Raw genomic sequence first — 25,190 nt, forward strand, 5'->3', positions numbered from 1 at the left:
ATCTAGCCTTTGTGAAGATCGATAAAAGTCCACCTACAGGGTTTTTCCGGATAGTAATAGGACTGGAGCGGGAAGATGTCGCTGATGAATACCGGAAGAATGAGCAAATCTAAAGTGAAAACGATGTCTTTTTTGACATTAAAGGCAACGTCCACCATGAACCATGGGCAAACCGTTTTACGTGGAAGTCCTCAAGAGACTCAAACGAAAGATCAATCGGGTCCGACAAGCCATCGGAGCCGATTGGAAGTTGCACCACGACAACTTCCCGGCTCACACCGCCTTTCTTGTGAACAACTACCTAACCAAGGCCGGCATCCCAACACTTCTGCAGCCAATAATTTTTCTTGTTTCCTTTCCTGAAAAAGTCGATGAAAAGCAAGCATTTTAAGACGACAGAGGGGAGCCAAGCAGCAAGCACCACGCCTCTCAAGGCTTATCTGGAGATTGCTTTAAGTGACGCCTTCAATGCTTGGAAATCGCGCTGGCAACGTTGCATCGACGCAAAAGGAGCCTATTTTGAGAGTTCTTAAAGAATTGTAACTATTGGTTCAATAATTTTTTTTTTTTTAAATCGACTCAGTCCCATTACTTTCCGGGGACAAACCCTGTATGTCCACGTGCCAATTGTTTGAGATCCCACCTTTATTCGCTCTTTGAAATGTTTACCTCTTTTTATATTTTGCGGTTTCTTACCGGTATTATTTTATTATATAATAAATAACGGACAGAAAAATGTATATTAAAACCTTAATTCAGCTTTTTATGACACTTCAAAAATTACCTGATATTTATAAAATAATTTCTAGTTCTAACACATTAGTGTCGACCCACTTTAGACTAAAATTTGTTCTTTTTCCATGACAGCCACTTTTAATGCGCCTTGACACTCTTTCGCTGTCAAAAACTGTTTCGCCATCAAAAATACGAATTTAACAAAGCGCAATACCCTGCATACCATATTTTCACCGCACCACGCCCCTTTAATAGTCGCGTTGCATTTTAACGCAAATTTAATAGTCTTCCCGCCGCATTTGCGCTCACGAACAACGAAATTTCCACGCAGCTGTCGATATGCTTGCGCTACGTTTGCTTTCGCCGACAGCGGGGATTAAAGCGCCGGCCAAATAAAGGATTTCATGCACGTTGGCTTGAACAAATATATTAAAATGTATATGTATGCTATGCCATAACGACACATAAACCTACTTGCAGGGGGTGCAGCTTTGAACCTGCTGTCCACTGACTCGGAAACAAATTAAATTTGCATTTGACTGCATTAAAAACGCACAAATTCGAATAATGACTTTTACGTACACACCGCCCGTCCCGCCGCAATGACGTATAAATATTTTTGTCTAACTTTATTTGTAATTTTATGTAGAGGCGTGCACATTTGGCTTTCGAAATGAACTCGCCGCTTGGATTTATGTTTAAGTAAGCATTAAATGTTTATGATTCGGTTAGTTTATGTCCGAAAAAGCTCTGACATTAGCCGTTAAATTAGGAATAAGCTGAATGGCAGAATATTTGAAACCATGACTATAAAAAAGTCACAGAAATTAAATTGAAATATATATAATTTAATACGAAAAACATATTTAAGTGTATTTAGATATCTTTTAATTACTTCAAAGCTCAGTTGGAATGAAAGCTCTTTCTTATGACTGACACGTTTGACAAAAATTTTACTCAATATGTGAACAAATTGCTCACAAAACTCGCTAACATTGCCATACCTTTCTTTTCCGACCTTTCAACACTTATTCAGCTGAAGCGAGTATTGCTGAATAAAGCGCTGAATACCAAAGATGTTGGAAAACTTTTTTTTCTGTACAAAAACTTATCAACTTCTGTAAGTAATATTCAAATAATGACACTCTGTGAATACCCTCAACTCATTTATCGCTTTTTCTCTGCTGTCGTCTGTAACTAATTTAATTATAGCTAATAATTAATAAATGTTAATTCATAGAATAAATTACACAGAAACTGGAGGCTGGCAGCAATTCAATAAACAAATACAAAAATTAAATTTATGATTATTTTAGCAATAAATAATTTTTTACGTGCGACTAATAACTATGAAGATATTGTAACACAAAATTTGCAATAAAGAAAATTCGTGAATAATTAAAGTGTTTTGTGGTTACGAGTAAGGCGGTGATGCGGTACGGATGCCACAGTGTAACCTTTTCTGCCTTTTACCAAATACCACCGAAACAAATACTCATTTCTTGAGACAGGGTTACTGATGTATTCATGCCGCCTTAAATTTACTACAACTTGAAGGCGTTTGAAGTAAACTAGTTGAACCGCCACGGTATTCGGCAAGTTAAAGCGAAACTTTCGGTAATTTATTCCCGATAATGTGATATTACTTGTTGGAAAGCGAACTGGAAAATATGAAATTGAGGAAGGTGTTTTAGTATAACTCTTATACTATGCGTTTCCATGACAGCCGTGTTTAAGATACGGTATGAAACTCTCTGAATATAGAAAGCCTAATCTTAAAATTTTCCCCACCTGTTTCGAAAATGTTTTTAGACGTTACAATAACAAGTCAATAGTAATTTCAGATCATCATTATCTTTTGGCGTTACACCTCCATGTGAGCTGCAAATGTAACGTCCAGATATCTCGGTATTATGCGATTTCTTTCCAATTTTGTATGTATTTCAAGCTTCTTCATGTTTTCCTCAAGTTCGTCGATCCATCTTGAGTTTTGGCTACTGAGTTTGAAGCCCAAGTAAGTTAAAGCTTTCACAGTGGGTATTGAACAATTTTTGCTTTTGGCACTAGTTATTGTGAATAATCGACTTGTTTTACTCTAGACCTTATTCTGAAGGAAGGAATCTGAAGAATTCAGTATGCACTATGAATTTTAGTCGCCTTTTACGACAGGTACACCTCACCGCGGGCTAGTTCTACCCTCTGCCCGCTAGGGGAGCTACAAGTTTGAATCCTTCAACTGCTACTGAGCCAGATCATGCGGCATCGAACGGAACAAATAATAATCGACATGTAAGAAATTTCAGCTAGATTTTAATGGGCTTGGCAACGTGAAGTCGAGCGGTTTCTTCCAGCATAATCACTTTTTCATGTCTCTCTTGGTACGGGAGTCATGAGGAACCCATGTGCTTTGTTTCTGAATCATTCAAAGTGCTTGGCTTGTCGGGGGACTCCCACTATTCTTGCATACGACATGGAGTCTCATCGAGGAACGGCTTCAATTCACCATCTCCGACAGTTTTTGGCTTCCCTTTTTACGGAAGGTCGTTAATATCGAAATCGCCGTTCTTGAAGCGATATGTAGTTTCACTAGGTGCAGCAGCTCCGTAAACTTTTTGGAGTTTCGTTTGTGCTTTAGTCGCCGATTTTTCGGCTGAAGAACCGAAAGATCAGCATTTCCCGTAAATAACGAATATTTGGCAAAAATCGGACATATCCACATAACCAAAACTATCTGACACATAAATAAATTCACTAATGTGGAAACGCAGTTTCTTTTTCAAATATCTGTGTTAAGTCTACACCGTTTTGTATATATCAAAATCGATCTCCAGTAACTGCTGGAGACATCTATCGACGGGAACTAACGTGCGCACCTAATGAAAGCTTGCAGCTTTCCTTTCCAAGTATAGAAGCTTTCTAAGCAGTTCCTTAGCTTCTCAGATGTAAACTTTCTGTTTTCTTGTAAGTGGATTTTGTGAGCTTTCGACTAACCATGAGTTGGAAACTAATTTACAGGTGAAAGCAATGAAGTACTTCCAGCAAAGTTTTGCTGAAATAATCTATATGTTGAAAAATTATGCCTAGCTGAGAAGTCTGTGAATGGTATAAAAACTTTGATTAACGGGCTCATGGAAAATTTCTACGGTTATCTATTACTCATCAGCTCGTTTTAATTTCAGTTATTACATTGTATTTTTCGCATTTTAATACGTCGTAGTTAAATGCAATTGGTAGCAAAAATTAACGAAATAAATACCACATGAATATGCAACAAACTAATTGGCTGTCTAACTGTCTCAATGAAAGCTCAACCTGAGGCACTGTTGCAATTTGCCATTTAGTGTGAATATTTTAAAGTTGTTTTCTCGGCTTGTTTCTTATTCTCATTGTAGTTCAGTGGTAGCAGCTATGAAAAGTTAATTTCTTTTTAAAGATATTAACGATAAACCTGTTCTCAGCAGAATTCTACTTGCTGAATTAAATGCAACTGCAACCTGTTCACCTACTGAAGGGAATTCACACATCTCGATGCACATAATCCCACACTTATACCGCAGCTCCAAGCAATTCGTATTAATGCCTCGCTAACTCGTGCCGAATTCCCTCGTAAAGCGTTAGTTCAAATGAAGTGCGCTAATCGGGAGTCAATAATTACACGCTGACAGGGAATTCATTTGTGATCGACAACGAGGGCCGAGCGCTGAATTTCCAAGTACATATGTACGTATTGGAATGCTAATTTATAGCGGTTATAATGCTAATTTGCATATTTCATAGTTAACTCGTTAAATTTTCATTTTCGCTGGGTGTAGAAAACAGGGGCTATATTTAACTATATTTAAAGTGAGATGTCGCTGGCTGGCTGATCGCGAACCGGCGTTGGGAAAGAGCGTTTCATCTAAGTTGCATTGCGAATGATTTCAAATGAATAAATATTAATTATGGTGCAGTGTGGTGGTCGGGCGGAGGCGTTTATTTGTTTAATTCATTTTTATTTATGGTTAATTTTTTAAACGGACCGGCGCTATATAAGCGGCCGGCGATGATTTACCGCAGCAGTTCAAGTTCAGCGTTTCCTAAGCAGAGTTTTCAGTTGTGAAAAATTAAAACAGAAACCAGTTAAAAATGGCCAAGTGCAGTCTAATGTTCTTCGTTTTGTGCAGTCTCCTGGTTTTGCAGGTAATACACAGTGTAATGGAATATTAAGGAAAGGGAAAAGATAAAAAAAACATGAATTAAAAGAGAAATATTTTCAGTGAGAACAGTGAGAAATGGAAACAAAAAAAAAATCACATACAATGAAAAAATATTCTCTCGAAAAATATATCTAGAACAAGTTCTGAACAAAAGGTTTGATCATGAAATCTTGGATAGGATTACAAATAAGAATTTTTTGTACAAATATTGCACATATCTGGCTTAAAAATAAAAGTAGAAGGTATATTTATACCCTAAACAGGATAGTCATAACCGATATGGTGACGTGAGTGTACCTGTATGCCTATAAGCTTTAGTCTTTAGGCTGGTGAGATACCGTTTGGTAATTCTGTGTACCTGCATTTGTCGCAAAGAAGGATCTTAGCCTAGCTAGCCTCGACCGCACAAGTCCTCAAGGCTGTATCTCCGAAACTATTACTCACATCAACTTGAAAATTTAGGACGATATTTTATAAATATAGTAGAATTTAATTAGACTATGAAAAGTTCGATATTTTGAAACCTGTAAGCCCTTGGCATCCCTCAATTTGAAACATTCAATTAAAACCACCCAAACAATCATATTTGTATGAAAACAAACAAAGTTGTTTATTGAAATTTATTGATGATCGGTATATATTATTAAAACAATGACGATAACGTAAAATTTTATTTTGAAAATTACAAAAACATATTTCAAAACAAACTACCAAAGCCGATATCAAATATAAACTTTTTATTTGTAACTAAAAAATAGCTCATTTATAAAACTGAAGTCAAATATACTTTAATAACACAAATCAAATCATATTTTCCCTTACAGTTGGTCACTGCGTACCCAGAAGGTGATGCCGGTACCCCAGTAGGTGCACCAGTCGTTGGAGAAACCCACTCCAAGGAACATTCCGCACACTCGTCGGAGGAAAGTAGCGACTCGAAAAGTTCGAGCTCATCTTCGGAGGAGAAGAAGGGCGGGCCACATAAAGGACTTTAAACCATCTTACTATATCGATAAACTCTTGTAAACTGGTAGTGGATTCACGAATTAAATGTAAACGAAAAGTTAAATAAACAGAGCAATATATAAAAAGCTGATTCTTTTTTCTTAAGTAAATTTATTATTTGTTAGAAGGAGTTGGGATTATTTCAAGCAGATATAAAAATACTGATAATAGATATGTAAAAATGTCATCATTGGTTCCCAGCAAGCGCTTAAGGCTTAAATAGAGTCTAAAAGACAGTTACAGCAATATGTAGGTCCAAACCTAAAATAAATATCGCCTCTTAATAGGATATATTAAAGTTGCAGGCAAGTATATATAGCAGAGATGTAAACGCCTATACACCATACATTATATAATGGCCTCAAGATCTGTACCAATCTATAAGCATAGTATAGCCTTCTGGCTCCAGAAAAGTTTACGTTTTCAGTATCATTGAAAACAATTTAAGAAGCTCTACGGTTAGCATAAAATTATAGTTCGTTATCCATTGGATTAGTTATCACACTGTTCTGTAAGTCACTGTGAACTAGAGAGTTATGGTTATCTTAGGTTAAATGACTGATCTCTCAGTAAGGCGAGGGTCCCACTTAGACTGTTAAGTACAGTTCTTTGTAAGGCCAGACAAAACACTGCTGTATTTCAATACCAGTCATTGGCGAAACCATCTGAATTTTTCATATTTCACCTGGATGTCTCAAAGTATGAGCCGAGGTGTTTTTGCCTTAATCTGGCGAGGTCATTCGTGGAAGAATTGTTGAAATGATTGTATCTCGTATCCTTTCTAACAGCTGACGCAGTTGGCCTCCTGTAAGATGTTCAATCTTACCTCGTGAATTCCGATCCGATAGTGTTCGTTTCCATTTCACAGTTATTAAAATGTAGTACCTGTCTTGGCAAACTCATCAGCTTTTTGCAATACCGTTGTGGATAGACATCCATACCATTCTTACCATAAAATTAAGTGATCTTAGAGATAAAGAGTCTAGATAGACATCACTTTAATAATTTTGAGCGCTTAGTCAGCGAACTCAAGGCTAATATCGCTGCCCTACTAGCTCGGAGTGAATAGTCACCACTCCGAATGAGTCTGCGCTCCAGAGCAGTAGATCTATTGCTACCTTTATAGTAGCCACCTCCGCCTGCAAGATGATGCAGTGGGCAAGAAGCCAAAGACTTGAGTCGATGGAAAGTTTCATACAGTGTATTCCTCCATTAAGCATTCCCGTAAGCTTTGATTCATTCATAAAAAGGATCACCGTTCCCCTCCTTCAGCGAACTTTCCTTCCCATGCCTCCCTGAAAGGTATGTGAGCAGATAAACAACAGCCCGTGGCTAGGCCCAACGAATTGTTCATCCCAGTATTTAGAAAGAAGTTATAGTGTGCGAAGGTTTCAGAGTTCTAAGGTTCATAGTGATCTAAATAGTCAGATTCTCTGAGACTGAGAGCTTTCCAAGCCATACATATTACTTTCATAGAGCCATAGAACTACCTTTGCTGAGAGTCCCCAACTTTTATCATGCCTCCCCACAGCAACACACAGCAACCGATGTGTTCCTAGCTCTTTCCTCGATTTTGGGTTTAACCAAAAGTTTCTTTAGGTTCCTTGTGGTGATACCCTTGATACTCAACTCTGTCAGCAGGATGAAGTCGCGTTTACCCCATTCATAGTGGTGGTTTCCCTAAGTTAACTCATACACGGTATTCAGAAATGTACTCTTAACCAGGAGAGCTATGTAAGCAATCAACCAGCAGCTGATTCTCTCAAGGTTTTCCAGAACATCAATACCAAGCATGATCCAAGAAGTGGCAAAATAACTCCTACTTGTGAGTATCCCTACTTACACTGCATTGAGCCTGCGCACTACCTCATTTCCTAACGATCGTTCTGTCAGAAAGAGGAAAGAGAGGCTTAAGGTTCGATTCTACCCCAAACCTTTTCAAAGTTCTGCCCTCTCGATAGCGTAATAAAAATCGCATGCTTCATATTTTAAGTTTTTTTTTTATTAAGTTAGACCTTATCTTGAAAATCGTTTCGAAAATTATTGCACTCTAGCTTAAATATGGAATTAATACCTAAAAGTTATCAATACACATTAAATCGAAACAAAAACATTTAATTATTATTTACTATTTGATCTGCTATTAACTAAAACGTTTTCATAAAGCCTACGTGATTTGAAAAAACTTTTAATTATATACATTTTAATGTGGAAATTAATAACCTTAAATAAAATAAAATAAGAGGGTCCGAAAAAACGTCAAAAATACTACATCAACTTACAAAAGCACATCACTAAGCACCCTCCACAAACTACCGTTAATAGCACGTGAAACGAAATCGCTCGGTATCACTGCTCCATTGACTCAATTCGCTTAACCAATTAACAGTTAGCTAAACTGTTCATCTAATTATCGTCTAATTAAACCGATTCAATAAATCGATGGGCAAAAAAAGAGCATTATGAAAACACTAAATGGCTGAATCACCAAGTATAATAACAACCCAATTAGCCGCGCTCACGAATCCACGCACACCCCCACACATACACACGCTCACACCGTAGCACAGCGGCGACTAAGTTGGCAATTGGCTTGTAATTGAATCGTTGCACTGAATCGCAATTAAATTCCACTTTAAGAACGTGAGCGCGGCGCGTTGGCGTTCTCCAGCTTAACTTTTGCAAATTATCAACTGATTTATGAGCACTCATAATTAGTGCCTCCTGTGCTGGTTAAACTTCTGCCATTTTTCCACAAGATTCTTCTACTCTTCCTTTTGCGTTTTTCTTCTTAATTCGCTTTTATCTTGCTTTAAGCTGTTTTCATTATCTAAGAGAAGAAACGCGCCCAAGCACGCAAGCAACACACATACACATACAGAGAATGGCATTGAGGAATTTTGCATACAGCTACCCTGTAGGAAAGCGGTCAGCATTTTAACATTTATTTTTCTAACAGATAAGATGCTTTTGTAGAAATGGAGTAACTGGTACCTATTTGAATCAGTTAGTTGTAGAGAAAGTATGACACGCCTCTAAAGTTATATTGATGTAGTTAAATACAATCACGAAGTAGTATTAAAACCATGTGTGGAAAAAAATTTTCAAGGAGATGAGAATCTTCTTCATTAGCCATTGCTCTCAATCACTTAAATATCGGTCCAATAAGAACTGCTGTTCTCTTTTTGGTAGCCATCAAACAAGTTCCGCCTGCTTTTTCGAAACCAGAAAAACAAGTGGATATCAGTTGACCTTACCAGCCTTACAACAATTTTAACTCCACCTGACAAGTTTCTAAACTCGTGGAAGTCACTAATAGCGTAGTATTAAACCGTACCAATTCCGAACCAGTGGACGAAAACACTCCAGCGCTGAAAGTATTCGACGCAGTAACGCCGGGAAGCAGAGAAAGAAAAAGACCTCCACTCCGTTGGAAAGACCAGATAGAGAAGGACCTGTCCTCGCTTGTAATCTCCAATTGGCGCCAAGGAGTGAAAAGGAAGGACGACTGGTGGCCTGTTGTTTACTCAGCTATAACCGCATAGGCGGTGTCTATGCCAGTAAAGAAGAAGAAGATTCTGAACCATCGCCTTCCCCAGCAGGTCGCATGGTTTGTAACTCTTTCCTCCAACATTTTGCTGACTCTTTCCTCGTTTTTTACTACACTCGCTGGTTTCGGTTAAGTGCCTCCTGTTGTGCGTTCGCTGCTTCTGTGTCTGTTCTTCGTCTGCCCGTGTTGCAATGCAATTTTCATTAAATCTCATTTCACTTTTGCAACGCCTTGTTGTTGTTTGCTCCTTTTCGCTTATTCGTTTCTCATTTGCCGTATTAAATTAGTGCATGCACAACAACCACACGGTGTGTTGCTGTTGCTGTCGTTGTTATTGTTCTGGTTTTTGTAAACTAATTTTTTTTGCTCCGGTCACATTGTCGTCAGTTGACGTCAGCGCTTTCTCCAGTCCTCCTTTTCTCCGTTTCCTTGCAACAAAACTTTTTTCCATGGTATTATTCGCCTTCAACGCAGTTTCCTAACATTTTCATGTATTTGCCTTTTGTTGGAATTTCTTTGTGCATATTTTTCATTCTTTTATATTTATTGTTTTCACATTGTGAAAGTATTTCTCTTTAATGTCGTCTACTCCCTCTTTTTGCAGACGCCGCAACTGAAGTGCTAAATAACGGCACTTTTTTTTGCAACAAATGGCATATTTATACCTCTGAAATCCCACGCTCTCCTCTGCTCTCTTCCGTGCCCGCTTTTAACTCGTTACGGTTTGCTGTAAATCTGCTTTCCTTCTTCTTTGTTGTTTTGATATTTGGTTGTTTGTCGGAAGTTGTTTTGAACGTCTAACGGTGATATGTTTTGCAAATTTTTTAATTTAACAGTTAATCCTACATTTTTGTTTAAGCAACGTCCTGGAACGTTTTGGCGACTTTTAATATTGGAGTACTGACATATGTATGTATGTAGGATGTATTCTTCGTTCACTTGTTGGTTTTGAATTGAGTATAGGTTCTCCATCATATACATGCATATTTACATATTCAGAAGCATTCCCATAAACCATTCGTTCCTAATGTATTATTGGTCCTTATGGCACAGTAACTTCCGCCGTCTGCGGTAATCTATAGTCTAATGCTTCGAGAAATCAGTAAATTTAGCTCAAACCTTATCAGTGGTACCACCAATTAGTGCAGAGGCAACAGAGCTGACCTATTGTGATGATATACGATCTGATCAAATTTGAGCCGGACTGGTCAATTTTAACTGCGAATGTAAACCAAATATTTCAATATTTTCTTCACAGATAGCAACAACCTTTTTTATGTTCCGGGTCTGAGTCTGAAGCCGGCTCCGGGATTAATTAGATGGTATTTTCTTGCAACCATTGGAGCCTTACGTGAATCCTACTTAACTGCTGAAGATATGAACTGTAAGATAAAGTTTGTAGAGACTTGATAATATAATTTCCCATTCAATACTGGGGGTTCAAAAGTGTCGATCGTCGATAAAGAAGATTGATCTGTAAAAGAAAGCATATGTCGCTATCCATTAGCAGACAACTCCGTTATCCGAATGCATAAAGCTATATTAAAATGAACGAGAAGAAGCTTGAGGTGCTGTTGTGGCCTCTAGCCTGTGCGATTTAAAAGTAGTCTTACAAAATATTCAAATATTATAGGAAGTCAAGAGGGCAAGTGAAGTCTGAAATCTGTTAATGGAAGACAGCTAAGCGAAATGTCTCGCACTGATATAAAAGAGATATACTTCTAAGAATGCCAATGATATACGAAGGCTAGGGAACTACTGCTGGATAAAATATCGTCTCACTTATGTATAGTAAAATAATAATCACGAAATACCAACTGCAAAAGCCAATATTAGAGATTAGAAGTATCAGGATGTTCAATAAGTTTTGTCTTTTGATAGCAAAAACACAATTTTATGATTCAAAATACACTTTATTAATCAGTATAATCTCCCTGAACATTAATACACTTGCTCCAACGATCCTCCAATCTGTGGATCCCATCCCATTCGTCAAACCCGATCGAAAGTTTTTCTGCATTAACTCGCTATTAAGGGTCAGAAGGGAAATAAAGTCTTAGAATTGCGATACAATAACGGAAGTCAAGTACTGTCTTCTTCTTTTTTCATGGATGTCAAAATTATTGGGAGGTTTCCGGTTCGCTTAAAATGTTAATGAAAGAGAGCAGATAAATTGTTACCTAAATAACCACTGTGAAGGTTTGGTAGAGTGTCAAGCAGGCGCCTCAGTTATACTAAAACCGATATGTCTGCAATAGTAGGTCTGAGCGATAAGAAAGACCGTCTGCTAAAGTGGATATTTGAAACTAGAAATACATAGTATAATCGTGAGAACAGTTTAATGAAATCCCTCGCAACTAAATTACATAAGTCAAGTACTTTCTTCGGTAATTTCAATTGATGCCAAAACATTTGGTCCCGCTCGTCGTCCGGTACACATAAAAAGTCAAGAAAAGAGAGCAGTAAATTATTACTTGAGAAACCAAGGTGAAGGTATGGTTGTGTAGCAAGCGGGTTCCTCAGTCAAAAACACAACCATCTACAATAGTGGATCTGACTGAGCAGAAGTAATAATCGCTAGTAATGACAAGAAACTTTTGCCACAAATTATGACTCATAACCGATCGAGAAGTATACTGAATTAACTCGGCCTTATGGGTTAAGTAGAAGAGCAGAATTTCCAAGCATTTTCTTTGTTCCATGCCAAAGATGTCGAAATGGAAAGCTTCTGATTTACATAAAGTCTAAAGGAAAAAGGGTAGATAAATTGTTGCTTGAGGTACTAAGATGTAGGAATGCTCGTTCGGCATGCAGGCACTTCGGTTTTACCAAGGTAATAACAACCATTCAACACAGTCATAGAATGGACAAGCCACGCTGTAGACCAAAACTAAAAAAGTCGCTGCGAGTTATTTCAGTATTAACCTATACACGTGACCACATACAGCCACATGCATTTGCACGTATGTATGTATATATGTATTAATTGAGGGGATCTGCATTAAGTGAACTTCTAAATTACAAAAGTTTTTCGATTACATGACAAATTTTACAAATGACAAATATTTGAATAACAACCGACAAAAATGTTTGACGCCAGCAGCAATACATTTATGCCAAACTATAACTTAGCAGCAAACAACAGCAACAACTACAACAAAACTACAAATGCAAAATAATATTTTGAACTGCATATGGAAATGGAAATAGAAATAAAGATGACAGATGGAGGAGGAGGAGAAATGAAAAGAGGAGAGTCAGATGGAAATGGCAAGTGCAACGGCAAGAGACAGCAATGGACAGCGCCGACGAAATGGAAATGCAAATGTGAAAGCGAACGAATGTAAATTTGAGGGTACCTATATGTGTGAGCATATGTGTGTGTGTGTGCGCTGAAAGCCAACGGAAATGACAGTATTTACACGAGTTCCGGTTATGGGAGAAGTTGACACATCAGCTACTAGCTGCGGTTGCTGCGCGCTGCCTCGCCGCTGCGGCAGCGTAAATTCATGTTTATATTTTGTGTGCGTGTGTTGGTGAGCACTTGTACAAACGTTGCCGAAAGTTTCCCAAAAAATCTGTGTGACAAATAGTGGCATATGTTGGACATAACACAGCCATACACGCCCATCACACAGGCAAACGAGTGTGCCAGCCAAATGTTGCACGTATCATATTTTGCGGCATTTTTTTGGTAAATTTTCTTTTGCCCCGTGCTGCCGTATAAATCTGTGCAAAGAGTCCGCGCAGTTTTTCCGCCCAACAAATATATGCAAGCGCGCGAATGTGTGTGTGGTGAAAAAATTGCAAGCAAACATCGCGCAACAGTTTGACATATGTTGCAAAGGCATAACAACAACAACAACACGAAAACAGCAATAGCCTTGCTGCCGTATGACAACAAAAACAGTTAACGGTTGTTTATTTATTTTTATTTTCTTTTGGTTGCTTTTGGTGCTGCAGCTCCCGCAACGCAGCTGACAAAACGTTCGCTTGCAACGCGCTACACAAACAAACTATGCAAAATAGCGGTACTGAAATCACAACAACAACAAAAAGCGCTTAACAAACAAAGCTGGTGAAAAAGTGCAGGAAATTTCGACATCAAATGCCATGGCGGCGGGGCGGGGAGTGAGGGGAGTTGGCCAGAGGTGAGACAAAAGCGCTGCGGTGACATAAAAATTCACCATTCCCGCTGGACAATCTGGTAATTTTTTGACAACTTTTTGTGAACCAAAATAAAAACACAAAAACAACAAATAAATGTTAAAAGTAAGAAAAGCTTCAGGGATATGCAATATACTTGTAGATATGTACATATGGGAGTATGTACATACATATTTATAGACGTCGAGTTCATACAAGTATGCAGGCTTTCATTTTTCTCTGGAAACAGCATAAAATCTGCACGGTTAATTGAAAATTGATCACGCGGTGTACATACATACATTCATACATATGTATATATGTACATGCGTAGTAAGCCAACAGGAATTCAGAATTAAAAATATATTTCCGAGCGAATAAATTAACAAACATTTTCCAGAAACATATGTACGCTTTAAAGGAAATATAAGTTCACACATATAAAGCATTGCACTAAAGTAGCACCCAATTTTTATTTCAAATACATATATAAAAAGAATTACATGGCAACCCTGTTTGAACGAACTCGAAATTTAAAGGGTCAAAAAAGCTTTTACTTAAAAATATATTTTATAAATTTTTTGGGACAGGTGGCAACACTGAAATCAAAAATATGTGAAATATATGTATGTATATTTAAAACTTTTTCAAATAATTTTCTTATAGTTTTACAAAAAACAATAAACTATTAAAATTAAAAACTATAAAAAAATAATTAAAAATATTTTATGAAACAGGTGGCAACACTGAAATGAAGTAGATGTAAAATATATGTTTATAATAATTAATATAATTAAAAAAATATTGGAAATTAAAAAAAATTATACAAAATATTTTTAAACAAGTGGCAACACCGTAACAAAATAAATTTGAAATATATTCGCAAACTTTTTAAAATAATTTGTTTGTAGCTTCCAAATAAAAAAAATCTTTATAATTAGTTACAGTTTTTAAACAAGTGGCAACACTGAAACCAGGTAAATGGAAATTTGTATTTAAAACTTATTCAAATAATTTTCTTATACATAGATTACAAGAATGTCACTTATAATTTTTTTTATTATTTCTTGAAACAGGTGGCAACACTGAAGTGAAGTATATTTGAAATATATTCCTAAACTCTTTAATATAATTTACTTATAGCTTCCAAATAAAAGAATTAATTATAATTATTTAAAACAAGTGGCAACACTGAAAAAATTTTGTATTTGATATACGGAAACATTCTTTAAGCCTTTTAGAATAATTTTCAAGAGCTTAATTTACAAAAAAAAATATAATCTGTTTAATTAAATAACTAATGAGGTAACCAAGTACCCATTTTTATTATGTTATTTGAGATATTTTTTCTTTTTGAAACAGGTGGCATCACTGATGTCAAGTATATTTAAAATAATTCTATAAAGTCTTTAAAATAATTTGCTAATAGCTTCCCGACATACAAAAAAAAATTATAATTTCTCAAACAGCTGGCAACACTGAAATAATGTGTTTTCGGAAAACGGAAAAATCATATTCTTTAAGCCTTTTAAGCCAAAAATAATTTTTGGGAGCTTACTTTGGAAAATAATTATGAATATTTTAAATTCAATAAGTAATTAGGTGGCAACCATATACACTTCTTTATGCTATTATTTGATATATTGATCTAAGTATTTACTATATACGCAACTATTTATCTATAAATATAATTTTTCAATGCGCATTATAGTAAATATTTAAATCTGTAAATACATTATTTATGGCAACCCTGTGTTTAAAATTCTGCTTAAGACCCAGTAGAAATGCTTGTTCCCTTCATCTCTATCATGGACAGTTCCCAAGTTAAATTAGCTGTGTTATATTTCGACATTTGATATTTTGCTCTTTCAAAAAATCAGTTTTCGTGACTTTTTTGTAGCTTGAGCTTTATACGAAAGATATTTTTCATAAAAATAAACATAAATTCAAGCTTAGTTGGCAACCTTGACCAAACAAACAACTTCACTCCCAATCACGCTCCACTCTTTGGCGCCATTACGCTCATGTGTTACAGCAACACAAGTGCTACTCAAGGGTGTGTTTCCATTGTCAGATTTTTGACACATTTGTGGCCAGCAGCAAGAAAACAAAAAAAAATAAAAGAAAAACATAAAAAATCACCAGCAACAACAAAAAGTAAATGTAGCCTTTTTCTCCACTCTTTTTCATTTTTTCCGACATTGAGTTGTTTACTTCGCATGCTTGATTTGTTGTTGCTGCTCGCTGATGCCATTTATGTACTTTTTCCCGCTGCATTTCGCTCCGCATCGGCGCTGACGCGAGCAACTTTAGCAAGACAAACAAATATTTTTTGCTTTACCTATTTTTAAGTTAAAAGTCGTGACTGCAAAAAATTATTAAATGCTTGAGGTGGCTCTTGTTTCAGTAAATAGATTTTTTTCCAATTTTTTTTAGTAAGTGTGGCAACGCTGTAGTGGGTGAAAATCACTATTTGTCCATTACAGAGATGTAAAAGTGTCATAAAGCTGCGTTTTTATAAGCCACCAACAACAACTGCAACAAAAAGTTAATAGTTCTACTGGCCGCGTTGAGGGGATGTGAAGTTCAGTGTTTTACTTGCCACCACACTCGCTCGTTCGCGAGCTGACACTCACATACATGCTTCATACACTCAATCATTTGTTCTTGTTCAATGTAGATAGTTACACTACATTTATAAAATCATACAAAAATCAATCATTTAGTTTTTTATACAATATTTTTCAAAGCGTTTCTTTTCAAACTGAACGCTTGTTGCATAAGTTTCGCTTTTTAATGCACCATAGTAAGCTCCCACTCTATAAAAATGTGCCACACTGTTGTTGCATGTGATTACATGATCTATACGAACATACCTCTGTATACCTCTATATACATACATATGTATGTATATGTTTAATATATGCATACTTATAATATATGTACATAGATATCTTTAGTGCTCTCGTTTATTTTTTATTTAGTGTGTGCTAAAATGTACTTACAACGAGCAAATAATGTAATTGTACATATGCTGAAATGTCAAGTATACATGAGTAATGTGATTTTTATGCTCCAATATAGTTCTTCCGGTTCACAACCCAACACAAATACCCACACACATATGTATGCGCACATGGTGAAAGTGTTTTTATAACGCTTTTATAAGGCCACAAAAAATTGTGTGAAATTTCGTAGCAAAAGCGGAAATGATTCCATAAAAATTGTATGAAAAGTTTTACAACCAAATAATGGCTTCTTCCGTATGGGGTGTGAGTCTTCGAAACTGTATAGACTGTTTGTCATTGTAAGATATTATTTCACTTGCTTGCTTGAAGGGAAAGAATGTTTAAAGAGAATAATTCGGAACGTGAACAAATTTTCATACGAAATAAGTAAACAGATATTGAAACTTATTAAGCTTTCTGAAAAATGGAATGCTGTAAAGCGTTAGATGTTAAAATTACATTGCACAATACCATTACCAATACCAAATACCATTACAATTACTATTACCAACGGTATTAAACATTACCATTACTTTTACAATTACCACTACCATTACCAATACCATTATCATTACCACAACTATTACCTATACCATTGAAATCAATAATAATATGACTATTGCTTTAGTCTTTCCATTATCAGTACTATTAAAATTACCACTATGATTACCACCCCATTACCATGACTACATGTACATTAGGGTGCTTAAGAACTTTTGGTAAAAATGTTGAGATTTCAAGATGTTTTTAGGGGGCTGTAATTAGCCTTCTGATAAAGATAACCATATTTCTCTTAAAGTCTAGTATAGCTGAAAACTTTAAAGAAAAATTGCTTTTATTACACAAAAAAATTAGGTAATTATGTTTTAATTCAATTTTAATAAGAAAGAATTCTCTAGTGTTAGTTTTATTAAAAAGCTACCTCTTGAGAGCTGAGCAATAGGGATCGCTTTCGATGGTGATTATTTTTTAGATGGTAAGAGTTAAAAAAAAAATAAATAATTTTTTGAAAGCACCTTAATGCACGTACATATGTGAGTACACACTATGCCGAATTTTTTTTTTTTTTTCGTTCAGCCGCAACTTTGGTTGCGGTCAGTTAAGCTGCGCTTAAGTAAACAAATGAGTACGTGCTGCATTGTCACAAACTAACAACAAACCAAGTTAAACACATAAATAAACATGTAAACACACGTATGCGTGGAAAAGAAAAATAACAACAACATTTTTTTTTTGCTTAAAGCGTACGGCGGCGAACTTCTGTTTGTTAAGCATTTATTTACGCAAATGTTGGTTGACCCCCAGTGGTCCTATGCGGCCCATAATGTGCACATTTATTTGCGTAGATTTGCTTTTATTATTCATTTAGGGTTTTTTTGCTTGCGCCAGCGGCGGAGAAGAGACTTACCAACAACTTTGACAAATCCGTATTGTGTCTTCGCCGTCACCGTGTTTATTTGACACATATAGCGGCCCTTGTCCTCCTCCTGTATGTTATTGATATGCAGGAACCATGTTCGATGTTTGTCATGCTTGTCATGTGTGACACTAATGCGGGGATTACGCGTGATCACGTGATTGTGAACGGTCAATATGGCCGATTGTTCGAAATGCATCCACGCCACCTGCGGATATAAAGAGATAAAAGCAGAAAAGCGCATTAGAGACGTGAGAAAGTCTTTTGAGGGAAAGTGTTTGAGTTAAGCGTACGGTTGAGGTTAAGGTGAATATAAATTAACATATGTAGTTGTCGATTTATACTGAGAAAGGGATTAAGGTATGGAGAGAAACAGCCTTGGATTTAGAAACTATTTATTATGCTAGTCTTGCTTAAGCTTAAAATATGTCAGAGTGATAGACAGATTAGGCGCTGTGAGATTTCTTATCTAAAGATGTTGTCCTTTGGAAAACACCAGCAAAAGGAGCAACTAATAGCAATAAGTAAGTAATATTTTTTAAAGAAACCTTAGTTAAGATTTCAGGGCTCGTAAACAGTCTGCTGAGAAATTTTGCATTCATTACACAGGAATTACGAATTTCATGAAGGGGTCGAACTCTAAGGCAATCAGATTTAGGGTTCCAAAGCATACAATCTTTTAGATCGAGAAATTTGTGTATAAATTCGACCAGATGGACTTGGAAAAGATAGAATAGCTTAGGTTAGGCCGCAGGAACCATCCATGGACCAAAGATAACCCAGGAACCAGCTTGTACGATGGTCTTTTCTGAACGCTGGGCCTTTGTAATTTCCAAAACCACTGAGTATGGGGCACCAAACCCTTATTGATAGAGCCTGCCAAAAAAGTAGTCAAATGCAAGTCGGTCAATCAGTCAAGTGTTATGAAGTTTCACATATTTACTCAAAATTTAGACATTCCGATGAAAACATAATCTAATAATCAATTAGCGCTGGATCTTGATATCTCGTTTCATATTTGAGCTTAAATCCTTTGGTTTTCTTAAAGAACTATTTACATTCGTTATGCTTTTTGTAAGCAGAATTTCAAGTTTTCTATGTCTGGTTTGGGTTTGAGCTGGGCGTTCACAGAGAAAGTGTAAAACTCTTTCCTTATTCCTTTCTAGCTTGCAGCTGTGGCGAAGATTGTTATATGGCGGACCCATTTTTTGTCCTTGTTCTCTAAAGACACAGTGCCTCTTGGTAAATGCTGTAAGCCTGAAAAAACCAATATTCTTCTCTAGTTCAAGTCCTATCATATTGACTTTCGTCTGCTCTGAGCAATTTATACAAAGTACAAATCTTACTTTAGATTGTTCCAAGCAGACTTGACATAAACTTTACCTCACATTCATTCAAAGAGGCTCCTGGTTTGACCAATTCGTCCAAGTTTACGTTGCCGAAAATATTTCTGTGGCCGGGATTCCAAATTAAGGGCAAGTAAAGTTGACCGGCCAGTGAGCTTAATGCTTTTCTGCAATAATAACTACACTGGCATTAATAAGTTTCGTCAACAAGAACAGCAGCGCTGCCGGGCTATCAGGTCCTTTCTATACCTAGGACTACCGCTTAGAAGATGGTGACTGAATTCAGTAGTTGGGTAGAGAGAGAGAGAGAGAGATCATCTGAGTATAAGAGAGGCCTCTTCCGCAGTCTATTTTAAATCCTTCGGTACAGATGGAGGCTATATTCATGCTACCCGACTAAATCACTTCTCCATTCACGTCTAAAGGGTATTCTCATCCAGAAACGGAATCTAATCTAGGAAAAATACAGTCCGATTTACTTATTTTTAGCTATAACAGGATGATGCGAACCAAAGTTTGTGATACAGACAACTTTGCAAGAGTGATTTTCATAAAAATAATATTTTTAAGCTCATCGTTAAGTTCGGTACCCATAATCATGGTCTCATATATGTATGTATACCTAAACCTAGATTTGACACTCACCCCCTTATTAGGTTTAAATGACAGATCTAGAGTTTTGAATACGACTAAAATTCAGCCCGTCGAAAGAATTTTTTCCCACTTACTCTAACAGCAAAATTTGCTTACGTAACTAATGACAAATTAGAGGTCCGTTAGTGCACAATCTTACCACACCAAGTAAAAGAACCCACGCAAATTGGCCGTTCTCCCCAACCATTTGTCCTGGATTATGCAAACATCCTTTCCGCCCTTGTCAACCAAGCTACTTTTGCAGGCGTCAAACTCATATTAATAACGATCAAAAGTAAGTTTGACAAAAGTTTGTGTCTCCGCATGCTGGCAGCCCGCTGACACCTAATGACAAATTCCACATACGCCATGGAGGACACAACGCAACCATGTGTGAAAAAGTACAAGAAAAAACACATCAAAAAGCAACAAATGTGTATAGCAACAACAACAGAGCAAGCGCAAACTGACATATGAAAAACAAGGACAGTAAGAACCACAACAAAAACAAATATAATTTAACCACGAAATTGTGCGCACAAGTGATGTGGCAGCATGTTGCACCAGCAGAAGTTGGTTGTAGCAACAAACGGGCCATCAATTTTTATGCAAGATTAACGTATCGAGAAAAATAAGCAACAAAGTTACACACACGCATCCATATGTGCATAGCGGAAAGGTAACATGAGGCGAGCGCAAAAAATGTGGCACGATGACATAACTTTGCAGAAAACTTAAGTTTGCCTGGAATATTTTTCACACTCATTGCACTCGCTGTTGTCCTCGGTGCGCAGAGAAAGTTTCAGCATCGTTTTTTAATGAAATGTCAATGTGTGTGTGCACACAAATGCGCATAAATTTATGTGTTTTTGCAACGGAGTTTAATAAATTATCCCTGATTTGATAAACAAAACTTTGCAAGTATTGAAAAACAATGTGCGGGGAGGTGGGGGAAGAGTATAGACAAGTCAAGAAATTCAGAAGATTTGGCGACATATGTCGTCTAAAATATTTTCAGCTGTAAATAAACTAGACAAATGTGAAATCAGCAGCTAAAACTGAGTCCAAATGAATTGAAGGCAATGCTTAATACATTATTTAAGCAAAGAGTTCTAAGGACGTAAGCAACGCTAACAGAAGACCTTTTTAGAATCAAGTAGTTATTTTATGCTATTTAGAGGGCTTAGATTTCAATGTTTTCAGCGAATCTTATATTATTTTAAAGAATCAAGCGAGACCTTGCCTTTGCTAGCTCTTCGCGCTTGTCGGCTTTCATGATCAGAATCTGCCACAAGATCTTAATTAAGGAAAAAATTATCGATAAAAGGTGTTTTCTGCTGCTTCGTGGATGTGATTCTTTGAACCGATTTATTGCTGCCTCATATACAGCTATACTCACTGTAATTCCTCTGCCTTTATATAAGATTGGTGTTTCAATTTGCTTTGACTGTCAATACAGAGAGAAATAGTTGAGTTCGACATTGAGATAAATAGCATTTTGACCTTTTATACTGTGATTGCTGAACGGAGTAAGCAATATAAATGTAAAGTCCTCTGTCTATAAACAAAGTCCATAAGGTGCGGAAGCGTGGAAATGACAATATCCTTTGAATCGGTGTTAGGAGTACTCGAGAGAAAGGTTCTTTATGGATTTGCAATGACGAATACTGGAAATATGGGCAAAGGTATGTGGCTACACTGACACAGTTCTGCGATTCAAAGAACAACGGCTGCGATGACTGGGTCATATTGTTCGAGAGAAAAACACTCCTGCTTTTAAAGAATTCGATTCAGTGCCCGCCGATGGAAGCAGTAGAAAAGGGAGACCGCTACTCCGTTGAAGAGTTCAATTGGAAAAGGACCCTGAAACACATGGAATCTCCAATTGGCGATTGGCATTGGATAGCGAAGAGAAAAATTGACTGTATACTGCTCCAAGGGTTTAGCCTTCTTCAGAGAAGTGACTATACACTCTAATAGCAAAGTTCTTTTACTTTCTTTTCTAGTGAGTTGCTCGACCGCAATAAGACAGTTTCTAGCTAGTCGAAGCAGTTCTAACTGGTATTTATGTTGAGCATCTTAGCGGATGCCAGTTGTAAAAGGTAGTTGGAGGAAGACGTCAAGGTTGTCGAAACATCTCAGCACTTTTTCTTGATTCCCGTTAAGCTGGTGGATATAAAATATATCGACCTCATGGAGCTTGCTCGACTGATGGGATCGGATACAGTAGTTTAATTTTTATGCTTCACAAAGCACTGTTTTCTGTAGTCCAAGTGCGACTTCGCATTTTGAACATCAGCCGTTGAAACTAACCTAAACTAGCTGCTCAATAGGTTTTTTGCCTTAAGCATAGTCTCCAAGCAATCTTCTGAATGTAATCTAGGCTTGAAAGCACTTACTAAATTTCAACGTGTGTAAAATTGTACTACTATACATAGTATAACTGTCACTTCTCTTTTTATTACGTCTAAATACTTTTAACTTACTTTACTTTAATATTTTCTCTCAAATTATAAGAGAGCCTTTCAATAGATGTTTGGATGACAGTCTTATCAAGCAGTCTTTCTAAAACATAGCGACTTTCTAGTGTTAAGAAGACACGCATATTTCTCGGAATTTGTACGGCCACCAGCTGGCGGCATGTTTTGCATGACACATATAGGATTCTTTAAAAATATATGCTTTAAACACAGTGAGGAACAATTTTATGAATGGCTTTTCAATGAATATCTAATAATATAATAGGAAATGCTATCAGCTCTTCGCCAAAGGAAATATGCTCAAGGATAAAGAAGCCACACAGACCGTGAACGTGAGACTGGGCTGATTAACGAAGTGCGTCAATAAAATAAGCCCGGCCCCAGTCACCCTTTCTACTCGGAGCAGGGGCGTGCAAACAGTGCGTGCGACGCACAGCCTCGTCTATTGACACTAACAAATGTTTGTGAGTGTGTAAGTGTGCGTTTGCTCTTAGCCTTTATCCATGTTGTATGGCAAGTTGTCAGCAAGCGCTCGATGCTCACTTTTTCAACAGCAAATACAAATACAAATAAAAATCAGTGCGTGAACTTGCATGAAGAAACCGTAAAATGAAAGACACACACAAAGCACAACGGACGATGATGAGGACGATGAGGCGGCGGTTGGGCGTAGGGGACTGGCGAAAGAGCTGAAAAATCACACAAGTCGTCGGCAAGTCGAGCACGTTTCTTCCCGGCACAAGCCATTGAAATATGAACAAGCATCTGTCTGACACATGTGCAGCACGTATATGACGGCAAGTGAGTACAAAGTGTGCGAAAACACATGCTTAGCTGTACACGGACACACACGCACCCTCACATACGAACAGTTGTGCAGATGCTTGTCATGTTTTGTGGCATGTTTGACTCTTTGCTTGATTGTGTGTGCTTTGGAGTGAGCTGAACTGAACTTTGCTGCCAGACAGTAGTCAGTCACACAAACACACACACACCTACATGAGCCACTGCTTTTATATTCATACGTGTGTGTGTGTGGCTTTATAGTTGCAATCTTGCTGCCGTGCTAGACTCCTGCCACACCGGCACCACTCTGGCCACATTCTGCGCTAGCTCAGTTGAACTCGCTTCCTTTCAACTGCACATAGACACACGCGCATAACTAACTGTAACCTGCCATCCGGCCAACGTGTTGACTACTCCTGTTACCAGCCACTTTTCCTCAACAAACAACTCAGCTGCCGTCGCCGTCGTCGGTCGTCCGTCGTCCGTCTATCATCGGCACTTTTTGTGCTGCTCTTATCACTGGAATGGCATCGACATCGATACGTGTTAGAGGAATTGAAAATATTTGCAGCTTACAAGCACACACACACCCACACAGAAACACACAGCCACATGCAAGCGAGTGCAAACATGCGAACGGCGAAATCAGCAAAGTAGCAGCAACGCACTGCAAATACGACGAGTATCATGAAACGGTATTTGTAAACATTTACCGTTGTGAAAACTGGAAAAATATACCAAGAAACAACAACAAAAACAATGTCAATGAAAACAAGTGGCACTGTAAGCACACATTTGCAATATTTGCTGCCATCGCCGAGCTGCTCAGTTGGCACCGTAGTGGTGGTGTAGCATTGCTCAGACACTTAACGGTAATTGCAGTTTAGCAATATTGTATATTAACGCTCTTGCAGGTACTTGATTTGATTTTATATCGAGTAGCGCATTGTCGACGCCAGAATATTGCTCGTTATTAGCGTTGGCAAGCGAGCACGGGCAGCAGTTCAAGCGCGAGCAATGAATGCAATTGTTTGCGGAATAACGGTAACTGCAAGGTTTCATGTTTCTACAGCTGTTTATAGTGATTAGTGCACATTGTGTCAAGGTGACCTTATTTTTCTTTCGTTCCTTATGTAAAATTAGGAATCAATCCGCAGAAAAGTATATTAGTTACTTAAGACTGAGAATATGGCGGTACATTCTAATTGGTCATCGATTTTCATAGATTTTGGAATCGCGGTCACAGTATTTAGGCCTTGCTTGATATAATTTGATTGCGAACCTTAACTACGCGCACCAATATAGTCGCCTGTATTCAGTGAAACGCAGAAGAATAAGCTTCTGACATGTCAGAATACTGCACTCTGGACTACGACAGGATGCCTCTTTATGTCTCCTATTGAACACCTGCATAGTGAGGCTCATATGCTCCTAGTTAAGGATAATAATGAACTCCTCTCCAGGCAGTTCCTGCTAGTGCGTTTTCGCAGAAATCACCCTTGCAGTCACCTGATTGAAGCGGAACTGCCTCGTAAGAGCAACAAAAGGCCATTCCTCAACTTCGTCGACAACATCAGACAACACGACGACCAAATTTCGGACGCAATTAACTTCCGACAAGCACCGACGGCCATTCGCAGTGAAGCCATCAACACCTTCACCGATCCCCTTCCAGTGAATGGCGTACTTGGAGCCAAACCATCACACATTGCAGATGAAGGGCTCGAGTTGTCGCGAGAAACGAGTGTCCCTTGCGCAGTTTCGTTCTGAATACTGGAGCAGGTTAAACTTTGACCTACCCGGAATGGACCCGGAGATATCCAATATATGTCCGCATGTGCAACGAGTCTCTGGTCACCTCCTTACATGCTCACTACCAGAGCATCAG

The 25,190-nt window shown here is 37.5% G+C and overlaps 1 protein-coding gene across 2 annotated transcripts in view; it reads right to left on the reverse strand.

Annotated features, from left to right (window-relative positions):
• Positions 1-25,190, reverse strand: part of LOC105232340 (interference hedgehog) — a 224,120-nt gene that overhangs the window by 50,197 nt on the left and 148,733 nt on the right. For both annotated transcript variants that reach the window (XM_049459116.1, XM_011213992.4), the window contains exon 4: positions 18,049-18,265. In XM_049459116.1, the coding sequence (XP_049315073.1) occupies positions 18,049-18,265 (217 nt within the window). The remainder of the gene's footprint in view (positions 1-18,048; positions 18,266-25,190) is intronic.

The sequence above is a fragment of the Bactrocera dorsalis genome, chromosome 1, assembly GCF_023373825.1.
Source record: "Bactrocera dorsalis isolate Fly_Bdor chromosome 1, ASM2337382v1, whole genome shotgun sequence".
Lineage (NCBI taxonomy): Eukaryota > Metazoa > Arthropoda > Insecta > Diptera > Tephritidae > Bactrocera > Bactrocera dorsalis.